Here is a 12,950-nt window from a genome sequence, read left to right as displayed (position 1 = left end):
TTCTTGAATCTTTTAAGTGGGAGTTGTTTCCTCATCCGCCGTACAGTCCCGACCTGGCACCGAGCGACTTCCACCTATTCCCAGCAATGAAGAAGTGGCTGGCTATGCAGCGTTTTGATGACGACGCACAGCTGCAAGAAGAGGTAACGAAGTGGTTGAAGGCACAGGCGGCCGAATTTTTCGACGAAGGAATTTCCAAGCTCGTACATCGCTACGATAAATGCCTTAATTTGTATGGTGACTATGTAGAAAAGTAGTATTTGAGTGTGGCTTTCATCTGTATATAATAAAATTTGTTTCCTATACTTTGTTTATTTTTTTATTCCAAAACGTAATCTACTTTCTGGATAGCCCTCGTATCTTTCTTTCCAGGACATAATGTGCTGCAAGAATCATCTTCCAAAAAATCCTGAATATCTTGTTTAATCAGCTCCAACTTGGTTTGAATCATGCGTTTTTCTTTACCATCTCTACTTTTAAGATTTTTGAATTTGAATATTTTTTTTAATTCATTCATGCACTTATACTTTTTTATAATTTTTCCAGCTACATAACAGAGAAAAGATTTTCTATATTCTTTCTTATTCCGTGCTTTCTGAAAATTATCAGTCATTTTGGAAATCATTGCTTCATTAAAAACTAATCTCCTTTTTATAGGAGAAGATACCTTCACACCTTTTAGAAATTTCATAACTTTAGTATTTGGTGTATCATCTTTCCTTTTGTTTTGCTTTCCCTTTTTCCTATAATATCTACTTTTATACTTGCTACATTTTGCTTTTTATGTTTTTAATTCTTCCTCTAGTTTTTTTATTTTCCTGTAAGCAGCTGACCTACTCTTGTTTACTTTTTTCCTACCACTTTCTTTTCTAGATTTTCCTGAAGAGTAACTGTTTGTAGATATTTCAGAACTTGCATATTGTGGCTGTGGAGATGATAAATGTTCTTGAGATTCTGTAGTTTCATTTAGGACTACAGGTAATACGGGATTAGAAGGAGGACTGTCCACACTTAAGATCAGTACTTTTCCTTCTTTTTGGCTGCACGGTATTTCTTTGAACATGCTTTCCAACTTTTTCGCTTAGTTATTTGCTCTTGGACTGATGTCATTTCATGAATAGATTTTATTTTGCTTGCTTCTTTTCGAACATGGTACCGTTCACGCTCTTTTCTCTTTGCTTCTTCATATATAACTTGGGGTCACTTTTAATATGTTCACCTCTTTTTCTCTCACATTCTCTTTTGTGCTTCTGCCTTGCTAATTTGTACTTCTCACATTCTTTCTTGGTTTTAGCCATGTCTAAAATTTAAAATCAACTAGGCCTACTGCTAGCTACGTCCCTGTCCATTATCATAGCTGTTTTTTTGAATTGGTTGAAACATCATTCATTGTCACCAAGTTTAGGCCTATCTCTATGTTTGGCACCTAGAATTTTTTTTTTGTTAATTTATTTATGGTATTTAATTTAATTTATTTACACCAATGAAATGGAAATCTTGTTTGCTTAAAAATCATGTAATGATGGTTATATAATATCAGACAAAAAAATTGCAATATAACATATTTTATATGTAAAATCTAAGAAGTAGGTGCCAGTAAATATACAATTGACATAATATATTTATTACTATAAAAGAAATTGAACCTTATAGTTAGGCCTAACAACTCCATGGGCAAAGCTGTCCACATGATGCCCATGGAGATGATGAAACCACGTTTTCAGTATAAGCTAAAGCACAGTTTTAATGGTATAAAATGGTGTTTAAGTTTTTTATATAATTCCAATTCACATTTAGCCTCAACTTTTAAGAAAATTATTTTGTAGTTGTTTTCATTTTTCTTTAGTAGAGGGTGCCTATTTTTATGGCCTTATTTCTGGTTTTTCTTTCATCATTTGAAATTCTGCATGTTTTTTTTTTTTTTTTTTTTTTTTTTTTTTTTAAGGTTCTATATTTAAACCTTTGAAACTAGTCCTTCAAATTTATGGATATTATGTTGATTCATGTACCTTAACTCGTCCAATAATCACTATTCAGCCTGTTATTTTTTACTGAAAGTATAACTTGTGTAGGTTTATAAACTTTTTGCAACCAAGAAGATTTATGTATTTATTTTTTGACATGAATGTGGGTTCAGCAAATCGTGAAATAAGCCAATTTAGTTATGCCTTCAGTTGATTTTGTAATATATCTCTTTTTAGTAATTTTATTTTGTCATAAAATAAAATTTAGGAAATAAACATATAATGTTTAAAAAGGATGGACAGACTTTTCCCTTTGGGTTTAATGAGATGGAAAAAATTCATCTTTATTTCTTATTATTAGTTGAACCACAAGTACTGTTTGTATTATTATTGATCATAGGTAATTCTTGTCATCCTAAGATTCATAGCTGCGTATTACAAACAATAATTCTCACATTTGCTTCTGTTCACTTGAGATAAATGTAAATAGCAGTCCTTTTCTCAGCTGGTTCACAAAGTGCAGATCTCTTCAAAGAAACATATGTCACATATATGTTTTAAATATCTTGCTGCATAGGATTCATATACTGTTATTAGAATAATGAGTTGTATTAAAAAAGAAACTTTCTAGAAGGCAAAGAAACTTGAATACATTTAGGTGGGTTAGAGTTGTATGGGAAATAGTGGTTCATGTTTATAATTCTCTATTCTCTTGCCACATAGAATGTCAGTATTTTCTGTTGCATAATATCTTACTATAAAATTGGATATATTTTACAAGTTACTGTAGTAGCAACAATGACTTGCATCATATTTAAGTAATAAAGTCGACTGCATACATAAGACACATGTTTAATACAATAACTACACATTTTATCACAGTTGTTATTAAGTTGCAAACTTTCTTTTAAATTCAGTATTAAAAGAACCCTCCTCTTATGCAAACAACTTTTTTAAAAATAAAATTACATTCATGGAAAGAAAATTTGGTTGTATATATTTATTTTTAACGTGAAATTTTGGTGTGAAATTTAAGATTCAAAGAAAGGAATAACAGAAGTAATGGCCCATGAAACATTCTATCACATTATTTAGTGATACTATTTTTTTAAAAATAATTAAGAACACTGTTGAAATTGTCTCTGATTTTTCAGTTTCTAGTGTTTTAATAAAACTTCGTAAATATATATGATAAATTTTATATTTTTGAAATGTGATTGCTAATGATAAAATTTTGTATTTAAAAATTTTTAGGATTCAGTTTAAGCGCCACAGCCAAGTAAAAACATGGACCAGGCATGTTGATATATTTTCCAAAGATTACATAATTATTCCTGTTAATCAAAATGTTCATTGGTTTTTGGCTATCATTTGTTTTCCTGGTCGAGTTCCCGATGCTCCTCCAAATGTGCCTGCTAAGAGTGATGCCAAAGTTTCCAAATCTGCAGATAATGTTACATCTACCGATGATCAAGATGATTCCCTTAAGACAGCTACTAAAGATGGTGAAGTTGAAGGTTCATATATATATTCAGATTTTTTTTTTAAATAATTATTTCAAAACTGGTAAAAATATAATATTGCTATTTTCTATGTTGATTTGCTTTTTAATTTTTAAGCATGCAATTTATTTATTAAAGTATACTATACTGTATAACTATATAACATGTTACTGTGTTTCTGAATAGTATTATTAAATATTTTAACTTACCCTGTTCTCTACTATAACGAAGATATTTGAAAAATCAATGAGAAGTTTATTTTGTACTTCATTCTATATTCAAATATCACATTTCATCGTGTTACATAAAATTACAAATGTAATTTTTTTAAGTTTTGAAATGGATAAGCACAGTGTTAGTATAATCCTATGTGTATAGGCTGTAGTATTTGTAATAAGTCTGTGATACAATATATTTATTCCACTTAGTAATTATTTTTACTACTGAAATATGTACACTTTTCCATTTATTATCAGGACTTTTCTTAGTCACTTTATTTAATTTATTGGTCATAGCATTTGAAGTTTGAATTTGTGTGGTAGTAAATCATGTAGTCTTCATTCTGCAGTGTGAATTTCACTTGTTTGGAATAGCTTTCAATAAATATATGATTTCAGAACCAATATAATAATCATTGTCTAAAATTCTGCATTATTTTGGGATAAACTACAGTTTTTGCATGAATAAAATGTTGAAACAGCAGCCTGTCACTCACACTGTCAATTTTTCTGTCATGATTTGCTATCATTTGTTTTTGTGGAATTGTGATGACATTTTACAAATCATCTTTTAGAAGAGGTATAAAATAAAAACTGAAATCTGTTGCTCTTCATTTATATGTCTAAAGAGATCAGAGCCTGGAAAAGCATTTTACTTAGTGAGAGGTTGTACACATTTTCTGTCAAGAACTTTTTTATTCATGTTCTTTGCTGAAAGTAGGGACAAAATTATTTTTTTAATTGGTTATGATAAAGGATGTAAGGGTTATTTGCCTAAAAGAAGGAAGACTTAGCAGGGGTTTTAAGAAAAATTATGAAAATCCCATGTAACTAGTCTGCTCATCAGGATTCTTATCTAGGCCAAAGTATCAGTCATCTGAGTTATTGATCTTAGTTACTGGTACTTAAAAGCTACATATTTAGAAAAGAAGCAGAACTGGTCTCCAATATGTAGAAATTTCATGCAGTGTCACAGATTCATGGCTGATATCTAGCCCTAGAATGATAACAGAAATTTATGATATTTATTTAAATGGGTATAAGTTGAAAGAAGGCTGGCACATGTGCATTTTTTAGGTATATGTTAGGTATTGTCGAATCTTGCTAACTGTTAAGCTTCACTTAAATTTTGACGCAAAACACCCCCCTCTCCTACTCCTTCTTCCCTACCACAACCTCTCGAGAGGACTTTCGGCTCACTCTGTATTTTGATTTCCTCTTGTTGCACAGACAATATAGGTTTACAAACACCCATGCTGTCTCTGGGATTTAAACATAGGCCCATTAGTACAGTAGATGGCATCATTAACAAATATGCTAGCTGGGCAGCTGATTATTTAAGCAATAATATTGGTTAGACTCCATTTTATATATAGTATAAGATCTCCATTTTATAACAATATAAGATGGATGTGTCTAAAGTGGCCTTTCAGTATTTTTTTAATCCTTCATGAAAGATGTTTGAATATTGTGCTATTTCTTATTATTTGTATACATTTAGGAAATTCTCAAACCCAAGATGAAAATTCAACAAATAGTAGTAATAATTCCCTTTATGAAGTGGAAGAACCTCCTGATTCAGAAGAACCTATTCCTGAGGCGCCAGACAGCAGTACTCATCCAGATGGAAATAATGGCAGTCGGCGCCTAGAAACGTAAGTGCATAATATAAATTAATGTATTAATTATAAAGAAAAATGCCTAATTTAAATTGCAACAAATTTTGATAAAAAAAATAAAATTACCAAAAATATTTTATATTAAATAAGTTATATAATCAAAGAATCAAATTTGTCAAAAATTTTGTGCATTTTAAAGTTATTTGACTGTAATATATATTTTACTATTATATTTATTGCAAGATACTTTTATTAATTATTTAATTTCATGAAAAGCATGTTATTTTGTTCTATGTTTTTGAAGAGCTAGGTTTAAGTTATTTGACTGTAAAATAGTGTTAGCAAAGTATATTAACATTATAGTTATTACAAGACCATTTCATTAATTATTTCATTTCATGAAAAACAAGTTATTCTGTTCTATGTTTTTGAAGAGCTGGGAAGTCTATTATGCATGTATAGTTTTACCCAAGTCTGTCAGTTAATGTTTATAAAAATGTAACTAGCACTGCTCTGCAAGCTATAGAGTGTATACATATTTTCTCCTATTTTTTTAATTCTCTGCTTAAAAATATAACTATCACTTGTTTTAATCATTTCACATATAGTAATTTGATGTTGGTTTAATATTCTTTCATTTATTTAGGGTGAGTTAATTTTTAATTTTATAGTCAGAAATAGACAGTAATTTTTTCACAAATATTCCTCATAGGCAGATAATCTTTAATACAGTCAAAAGTCGTTAATTCGGACACCCATAATCCAGAATGATCTATAATCCGTACCTCAAAGCTACAAACTTTCTGCGCATAGGCGTTTATGCATGCGCGTAAGACCTTTACGGATGTGCATGCGCATAATACATTGAGATGTTTTTCATTCTTGGCATGCAGAAGGGGGTGCAAAATCTTCAGTTATCCCCGGGTGCTGAAAATCCTAGCTACGGCTCTGTCCATCATACACAAGGCTGGAGCTATGCATTTTCTCACCTGATGCAATCTTTGTGGATCCTCAATTCTGATGACTAGTGCCTTCCTAAATTCTAAAATTTTGCCATTTCTAAATTTTTTTGCTTAGTGTTTCACTAAATTCTAAAAATTCTGCTACACTGGTCCTTACCATATAGTATTTCATATTTATTCTGAATATTCATATTACTAAATAAAATTAGAACCTTTTCCTGTACATTCTAAATGCATTTAGTTTTTTAGAATAACAGAAATCTTTAATTAAATCCAAAAATTCCAAAATGAGGAGGAAACATAGTGAAGAAAAAAACCGAATACATAAAGAGAAAGAAAATTATTCTTCAAAGATTATGTACAGTTATTATTATGTAAATTAACAGTTGTTTATAATTTCAGCCTTTGCTGTAATTTTCCTTTTCCATTTCCTCACCAGAATAAAAATTGCATAGATAGTTTTTTTAAACTAAGGTTTTGGGATTGTAAAACAGAACTTTTTTCTGGCCTCCGCTTGCACACGGAATTAGTTCCTACCAGCTCTGGTAATTTGTAATTATTCGTCTTTGTGGTATCGCTGGCGATATCTGAATTTGTTATGCGATAACTACGTTATGACATGTTACTGAGCCAGCTTAGATTAAAACGAAATTGTAGTCTTTGACTACTAGTCCACATTTTTAGTTTGAATTTTACAGTTTCTGTTTAATTAGATCACCATAAGCTGTAGTTGAGATTGCTAACCTCTATATTCTAAGGTCTTTTTGAATAAGAGGTTTTTTTAAACCTTTATCTAACTTCAGTTGCTTTCAGACATAGTGACAATTTGCTTCTTGTTTGTCAGGGGTTTTGGACCCTGTAACTTTTATCAGATCAAGTAAAACCTCATAGGTACATAGTCTAGAGATTGAAAAGTAAGGAGATAAAGCACACAGAAACTAGTCAAAATATTGGTTTGGACATTGAAACAAATTTCTAATTATCAGGAAAGATGCTTTACCCAAGCTGTAACTCTTAACAATTTTTCCAGACTGTTGAATTTGGTAATGTTTAATGCATGTTCTCCTTCTGGAACCATCACCAGAACATAAGTGCTTAAACGTTCCAAATTTTGAGTATCAGTTTCTACTTTAAACTTCTGCTCAGGCCATTGATCTTCAGAAGTTTTCAACCATGAGGGACCTTGCCACCAATTATTATTCTTCACCAATGCATTTTCTGTTTCACCATGAGTTAACTTATCTGCTGGTTTTTTCCGACTCTGGAAAATATTTCCACTTATCAGGAGAAGTACAGTCTTGTATTTCTGCAACTATATTCGACACAAACTGCTTCCACTCACGCGCTGACCCCTTTATCCACCACAAGTAAATTTCTGAGTCAGTCCACAGAACTAACCTACTTACCAAATCCTGAAACACCTTCAATAAATATTTCCCTAACCTAGCTGCAACGACAGCCCCCCGTCAATTCCAACCTAGGGAGGGACAAATTTTTTAACAGAGCTATCCTACTCTTCGACATTATAAACAACGTACATACCTCTCCTCTCTCATTTTTATATCTAAAATATGCCACCGCTCCATATGCCATTACTGATGCATCACTGAAAATATGAATTTCAACCAAATGACCTTTACTTAGAACTTTTGTAAAGTAGTATCTCTCTATTTTCAACGTGTTTAATTCCTCAATTTCAGCGCATCACTTTATCCATTTGCACGGTAACTCCTTTGGCAACTCTGAATCTGACTCCAAACCTCTTTCCCATATTTCCTGCATAAGTCTTTTAATTTGCATCCCAAATGGAGAAATAAATCCGACTGGGTCAAACACCGTAACTGCTGTGCTTAACACCGATCTTTTACTATTTCTCAACGATTCTAAACTACTCACAATGATGTGATGTTTACTCTCAAACCTATCCTCTTCTAAGCTTCACACCAAGCCTAACTCTTTATCTCTCTCAAACCTACTTTCTTCACACAACCCATTCTGAAGCCGCAAGTCTTTAGAATTAGTGTTTAGCTTTCTCAAATTGAAACTCGCGTCTCTCACAATAGATTCCGCCTCTGATGAAAGACTGAAAGCTGACTCTACATTTTCCCCTCCATAACACAAATCATCTGCATACAACGAGCTATTTAACACCTCGACACAGATGTTTGTTTCTGTGTATTTCTTTAAATGATATTGATTGTTGCACTCAATAAAAATGGTGAACAATTACATCCAAATAATACTCTGTTCTTCCCTTGCTACCCCAATCATCAAAAATGCCTTTTCTATGTCACCGCAGAATCCAATTTTAAATTTCCGAAAAGCAAGAATGATATCCAAAATATTCGCATTTAGGTTTGGGTCTTTTTCCAAGCAATCGTTTGACGATAGCTTTCCTCTTTCGCAACTGCTGCAATTAAATACCATTCGAACTTGAGTGCTTTTTTTATCTTTACGGACCAATGCTCGGAATGGCATAAGATATCCCTCTTTCATATCCTCACCCGTTTAAATAATGTTATATTGTGTTTGAAATTTAATTATTTCCATAAACTGTTCCCTCACAAAGCTGTTACTTTTTAACTCTAGCTGCCTCCTTTTGGAACTTTACTAAACCAAAATTATTTTCCAAGTGCTCTGGACTCGTATTCCACAACAAACAAGTCTCATACCTCCTGTCTACATATTTCAAATCCTTTGCAAATTGTTTATTTATTCACTCATCGCCAGCACTCCTTTTCGAATGATGTGACGCATTGCACACTCAGAAATTCCTAGGCTTTTAACTACCCAAAGCTGATGAATCTGTTCTGATATTTTAAATTCCTCCGCATCAGTTAGTATCAACAAACCAGTATAGTCTAACCCTAAACCTAGCTTCTTACTCTCTCCCCCCACTCTACCACTCAACATCGAACTGAATATGCTTTTCATGCAATATTAAATAGTCTGTTAAACGATGTGTTTTATGTGTTTTCCCCGTTAAAATGCAGTTCAAATAATCATTCCCAAGTAAAATTTGTTCCTCTGTCACTTCACTTTCGCAGCTGCCCGATAAGTCAAATCCTTTCTGATGGAGCTTGTTTTTGAGTGCTTCAATGATTAGAGTAAAACCAGTCTTATTTTTTAAAGAAAGTTTTTTCCTTTTAAATTGTTGTACTGGCGGATTCGAAGATGCAAATGTGTGAATTCTTGATCTTTCTCTACCAATAGTTGGTAAACTTGCTTTTCTGGAAATAGACTGACCAACATAAGATCTTTTGGAAGCTGAGTCGCATAACAACCTAATTTATTATTTCCGAGTAGTTGGCCCCTCAATGTTTGATAATAAATCACGTCATTAGGAATTTGCTTGCTCAGAGTTTCGAGGAATAGTGAACTGATGCTTGTGTCTTTTACGGAGCATGCATCATTTTTTATGGATTTATTTTCTTACACATTTGCATCACACAGGCTCTCTAAATGCGACATAGATTTGCAAATATTGCATTTAAGCTATTTTGCATTACAAAATGATTTTTTGTGACTTTTTTTTTAAAAAAAAATAGGGCTTGCACTTAAATTGTTTGTATAATGCTTTGTGTTTCTCTGTAATACTTTTAAGTCACAGTCTCTTGAGAGGTGAGATTTAAGACAAAAGTCACACATAATTTTTGCCTGATGTATTAAGTTTCGCCGCTGATACCATTTCCTTTTTAATTGGAGCAACAATAGTTGTCAGTATGTCTTTCGTTTGATTTCAAAAGTGGTTGTTGATTAAGACCCAGAGTTAATGACTTTCCGCGCACTTCAACTTCTCTCTTTAGAAGCCACAATAAATCTGACACTGTTGACTCTGTGCCAACCTTTTGCTCCCTACTAAACTGTAACACTAAATCTTGCGGTATACACTTATATAAAATAGGAAGTATTAGATTGCCATAAGAATTAAAATTGAATAATGTCTCTAAGCTTCTTGTTTGAACTGTTATTTCATCATATAGTTTTCTTAAACTGGATACATCACTGGAACGATGTACTGGCTCCAAAGCTAGGAAAACGTTCAAATGTGCACTAACTAGTATTTCTTTTTTCCCTAACCTGTCAGTTAAAATTTCAGTGGCCTTTTTATAGTTTTCTCCTGTTAATGGCAATCCGCTTATAGCTTTTGCAGTTGAACCGGTGAATAAAGATCTTAAATAGTTAAATTTCTCAACATCTTGAAGAGTATTGTTTTCGTGAATGGCAGCTTTATATACTGAGCCCAAAGTTCAGTAAATTTACTTAAATCGCCGCTGAAAGTTTCTAAGGAAATGTGAGGTAGTTTAATATTATAATTAGTTTTGATTTCAGAAACCTGTGAAGTTGTTTCGGTTTTACTCACACTTTGAATATATCTATTGACTTTCGATTTACATCTAATGATGGCTTTGCTGTATTCTAAGCAATGTTCTACTTCTGTCTCTAATTCCTGAACAGTGCTTTGAGCATTAATAACTTCATCGTATTTTAACAAACTAGTTTCTCTCTCGATTAACAGTGAAAGCGGTTCCTGCAACAGTTCTAGGTTCGGATTCTCGTTTTGCAATTCATCTTCCAATTTCCTTATTAATTTTGTTACATGTGTACAAATCGAACCTCTAATTTTTCTATTTTTCTCTACAGTTTCATCAAAACTCATTTTCAAAGATAAATTTCATGCAGATAAAAATGAAATGACTCACCTTTTGGCCTGATGCTACCAAAATCTTTTGTGGAATAACTTACTTAATATTCCATTATCGGTGTTTCTTGTAATGTATCGGCCCAAATAAAGATACTTTCCATTAACTAAATCTATTTAATGAAGAGAAGACTATGTACAAGTACTGTATACAGATTACAGGATATCTAGTTTACACCACTCTCAACTCTCTGTGGTGAAAACTCTTAATTAGCTAAACTTATGGGCGGCGCAGTACCCTTATCTTTTTCTACAGCTGTAACTAACTGATCACCCTTAGAAGTTTTCTCTGCATATTAAAGTAAGTTATTGTCTTTCATTAATCTTTACCGTGGTCACAAGATAAAGCACAAAAATGTAAAAATTAATGTAAAACTTAATTCTTTGCATCTAGTGAAACTTAAAACAAAATAACTTATGACCTCAGGTGTTGAAGTGGCTTAAAATATATGAACTGGGTTACAACCCCATTATCTCTACACAAAGTTATCACGCTAACTGCATCAGACAGGCAGAGCACTACTAACTTCCAAAACTTACCAATCGTACCTACACCAGGCTTTCAGGTTTTTTCTGATCAGCAGGCCTCTGTCTAGGCAAGCAGCAGCGGTAGCAACAGCCAGTCTTCTGTAACGAATCGTGCTGATTGTGATTTTACTTCTTATTTTAACCTATGCTGTTTGACATAAAAATCTGCCTGTCATTTACTAAACCTCTAAGCTGATCGAGTACGTGACAAAATGAGACATAAAAGAAAAAATCAACATATAAAGCTAACTGTTAGTAAAACGTGAATAAAATGCCACTAATCTTCTTTCAGATATGACCAACTATTAAAAGGGTAAAAAATTAAATGCTACTTGATAAATTTTATAAAGTTGATTTTGTTCTCAAATTTGTTTTATAATTATGTTTAATTATAATGCATTCTACTTGTGGACCTATTTTATTCTTAGGATGATATCACAAAAGTGAAGTTCAGGCATAGCTAATATCTTTAATTGAGTTCTCATTTGTTGATGGGTCCTTTATAAGGTATTTTTCCCGCCTTCCTAGCGTGCCTTTGTGGTGTAGTGGTCAGCACACTGAGCCGGTATTTCAGAGGTCCGTGGTTCGATTTCCGGAGTTGCTAATTTTTCATCTTGCTTACCCCCCCCCCCCCCCCGAAAAAAAACTAATATCTCCACAGTGGCCCCCCGAACTAAAAGCGTGTTGGATGAGGATTCTCCACATCCAGGATTTGGCGATTGGGTCCCTTAAAAAACCCTGTCGCCCTTTAAAAGGTGTAATATATAAGGTATTTCTCCTGCCTTCGTGGTGTAGTGGTCAGTACACTGAGCCGGTATTTCAATGGTTCGATTCCTGGTGAAGGTGTTGCTAATTTTCGTCTTGCCCGCCTCCCCAAAAAAAAACACTAATGTCTCTACACCTTAATTTTTTTCATTAATGGTTCTTAAAAGTACTTAAAATTCCATATGCAGAAATGTGTACAAACCCTGTAGAAATCAGTCTGATTGTTAAGTTTGTTAATATGTAGCATTTATAAATACTAGATTCAAAATCAATAATAATTTATTAAAACAATTTTAATACTGATAATACTCCTTTTATATGCATAAAATTGCTTTTTGTAAACCAATGCTGTATGTTGTTATATAGCATGATGAAAGACATTGCTAGTAATGAAAATATAATACTTTTCAGGCCTTGTATATGCATTTTTGACTCATTAAGTGGACCAAATAGATGGAGAATTGCTGCAACCTTGAGAGAGTAAGTTCTGCAAAATAGCAAAGCATTATTCAGTAAACAACTCCAGTAACAATATCCTGTTTTTCAAAATTTACATATTATTTTGCAAGCACTAAATATCTTCTTGGGGATGAGAAAAGATTTATTTTTTAAACATGTTGATGACCTAATGCAAAAGTCTGTAAAATTTTTCTTTATTTGGAGAGAGAGAGATTACAAAATTCTTTTTAT

The 12,950-nt window shown here is 32.5% G+C and overlaps 1 protein-coding gene across 3 annotated transcripts in view; it reads left to right on the top strand.

The window, feature by feature from the left end:
• The window catches only part of LOC118197251 (uncharacterized), a 205,292-nt gene that overhangs the window by 188,144 nt on the left and 4,198 nt on the right, over positions 1–12,950 (top strand). For all 3 annotated transcript variants that reach the window (XM_085820489.1, XM_085820500.1, XM_085820494.1), the window contains exons 17-19: positions 3,219–3,481; positions 5,186–5,339; positions 12,672–12,740. In XM_085820489.1, the coding sequence (XP_085676615.1) occupies positions 3,219–3,481; positions 5,186–5,339; positions 12,672–12,740 (486 nt within the window). The remainder of the gene's footprint in view (positions 1–3,218; positions 3,482–5,185; positions 5,340–12,671; positions 12,741–12,950) is intronic.

This window comes from Stegodyphus dumicola, chromosome 1 (assembly GCF_044657685.1).
Source record: "Stegodyphus dumicola isolate Sdum_Otavi_A_Nest chromosome 1, ASM4465768v1".
In the NCBI taxonomy this organism is placed as follows: Eukaryota; Metazoa; Arthropoda; class Arachnida; order Araneae; family Eresidae; genus Stegodyphus; species Stegodyphus dumicola.
This window is presented reverse-complemented; position numbering and strand designations above follow the sequence as displayed.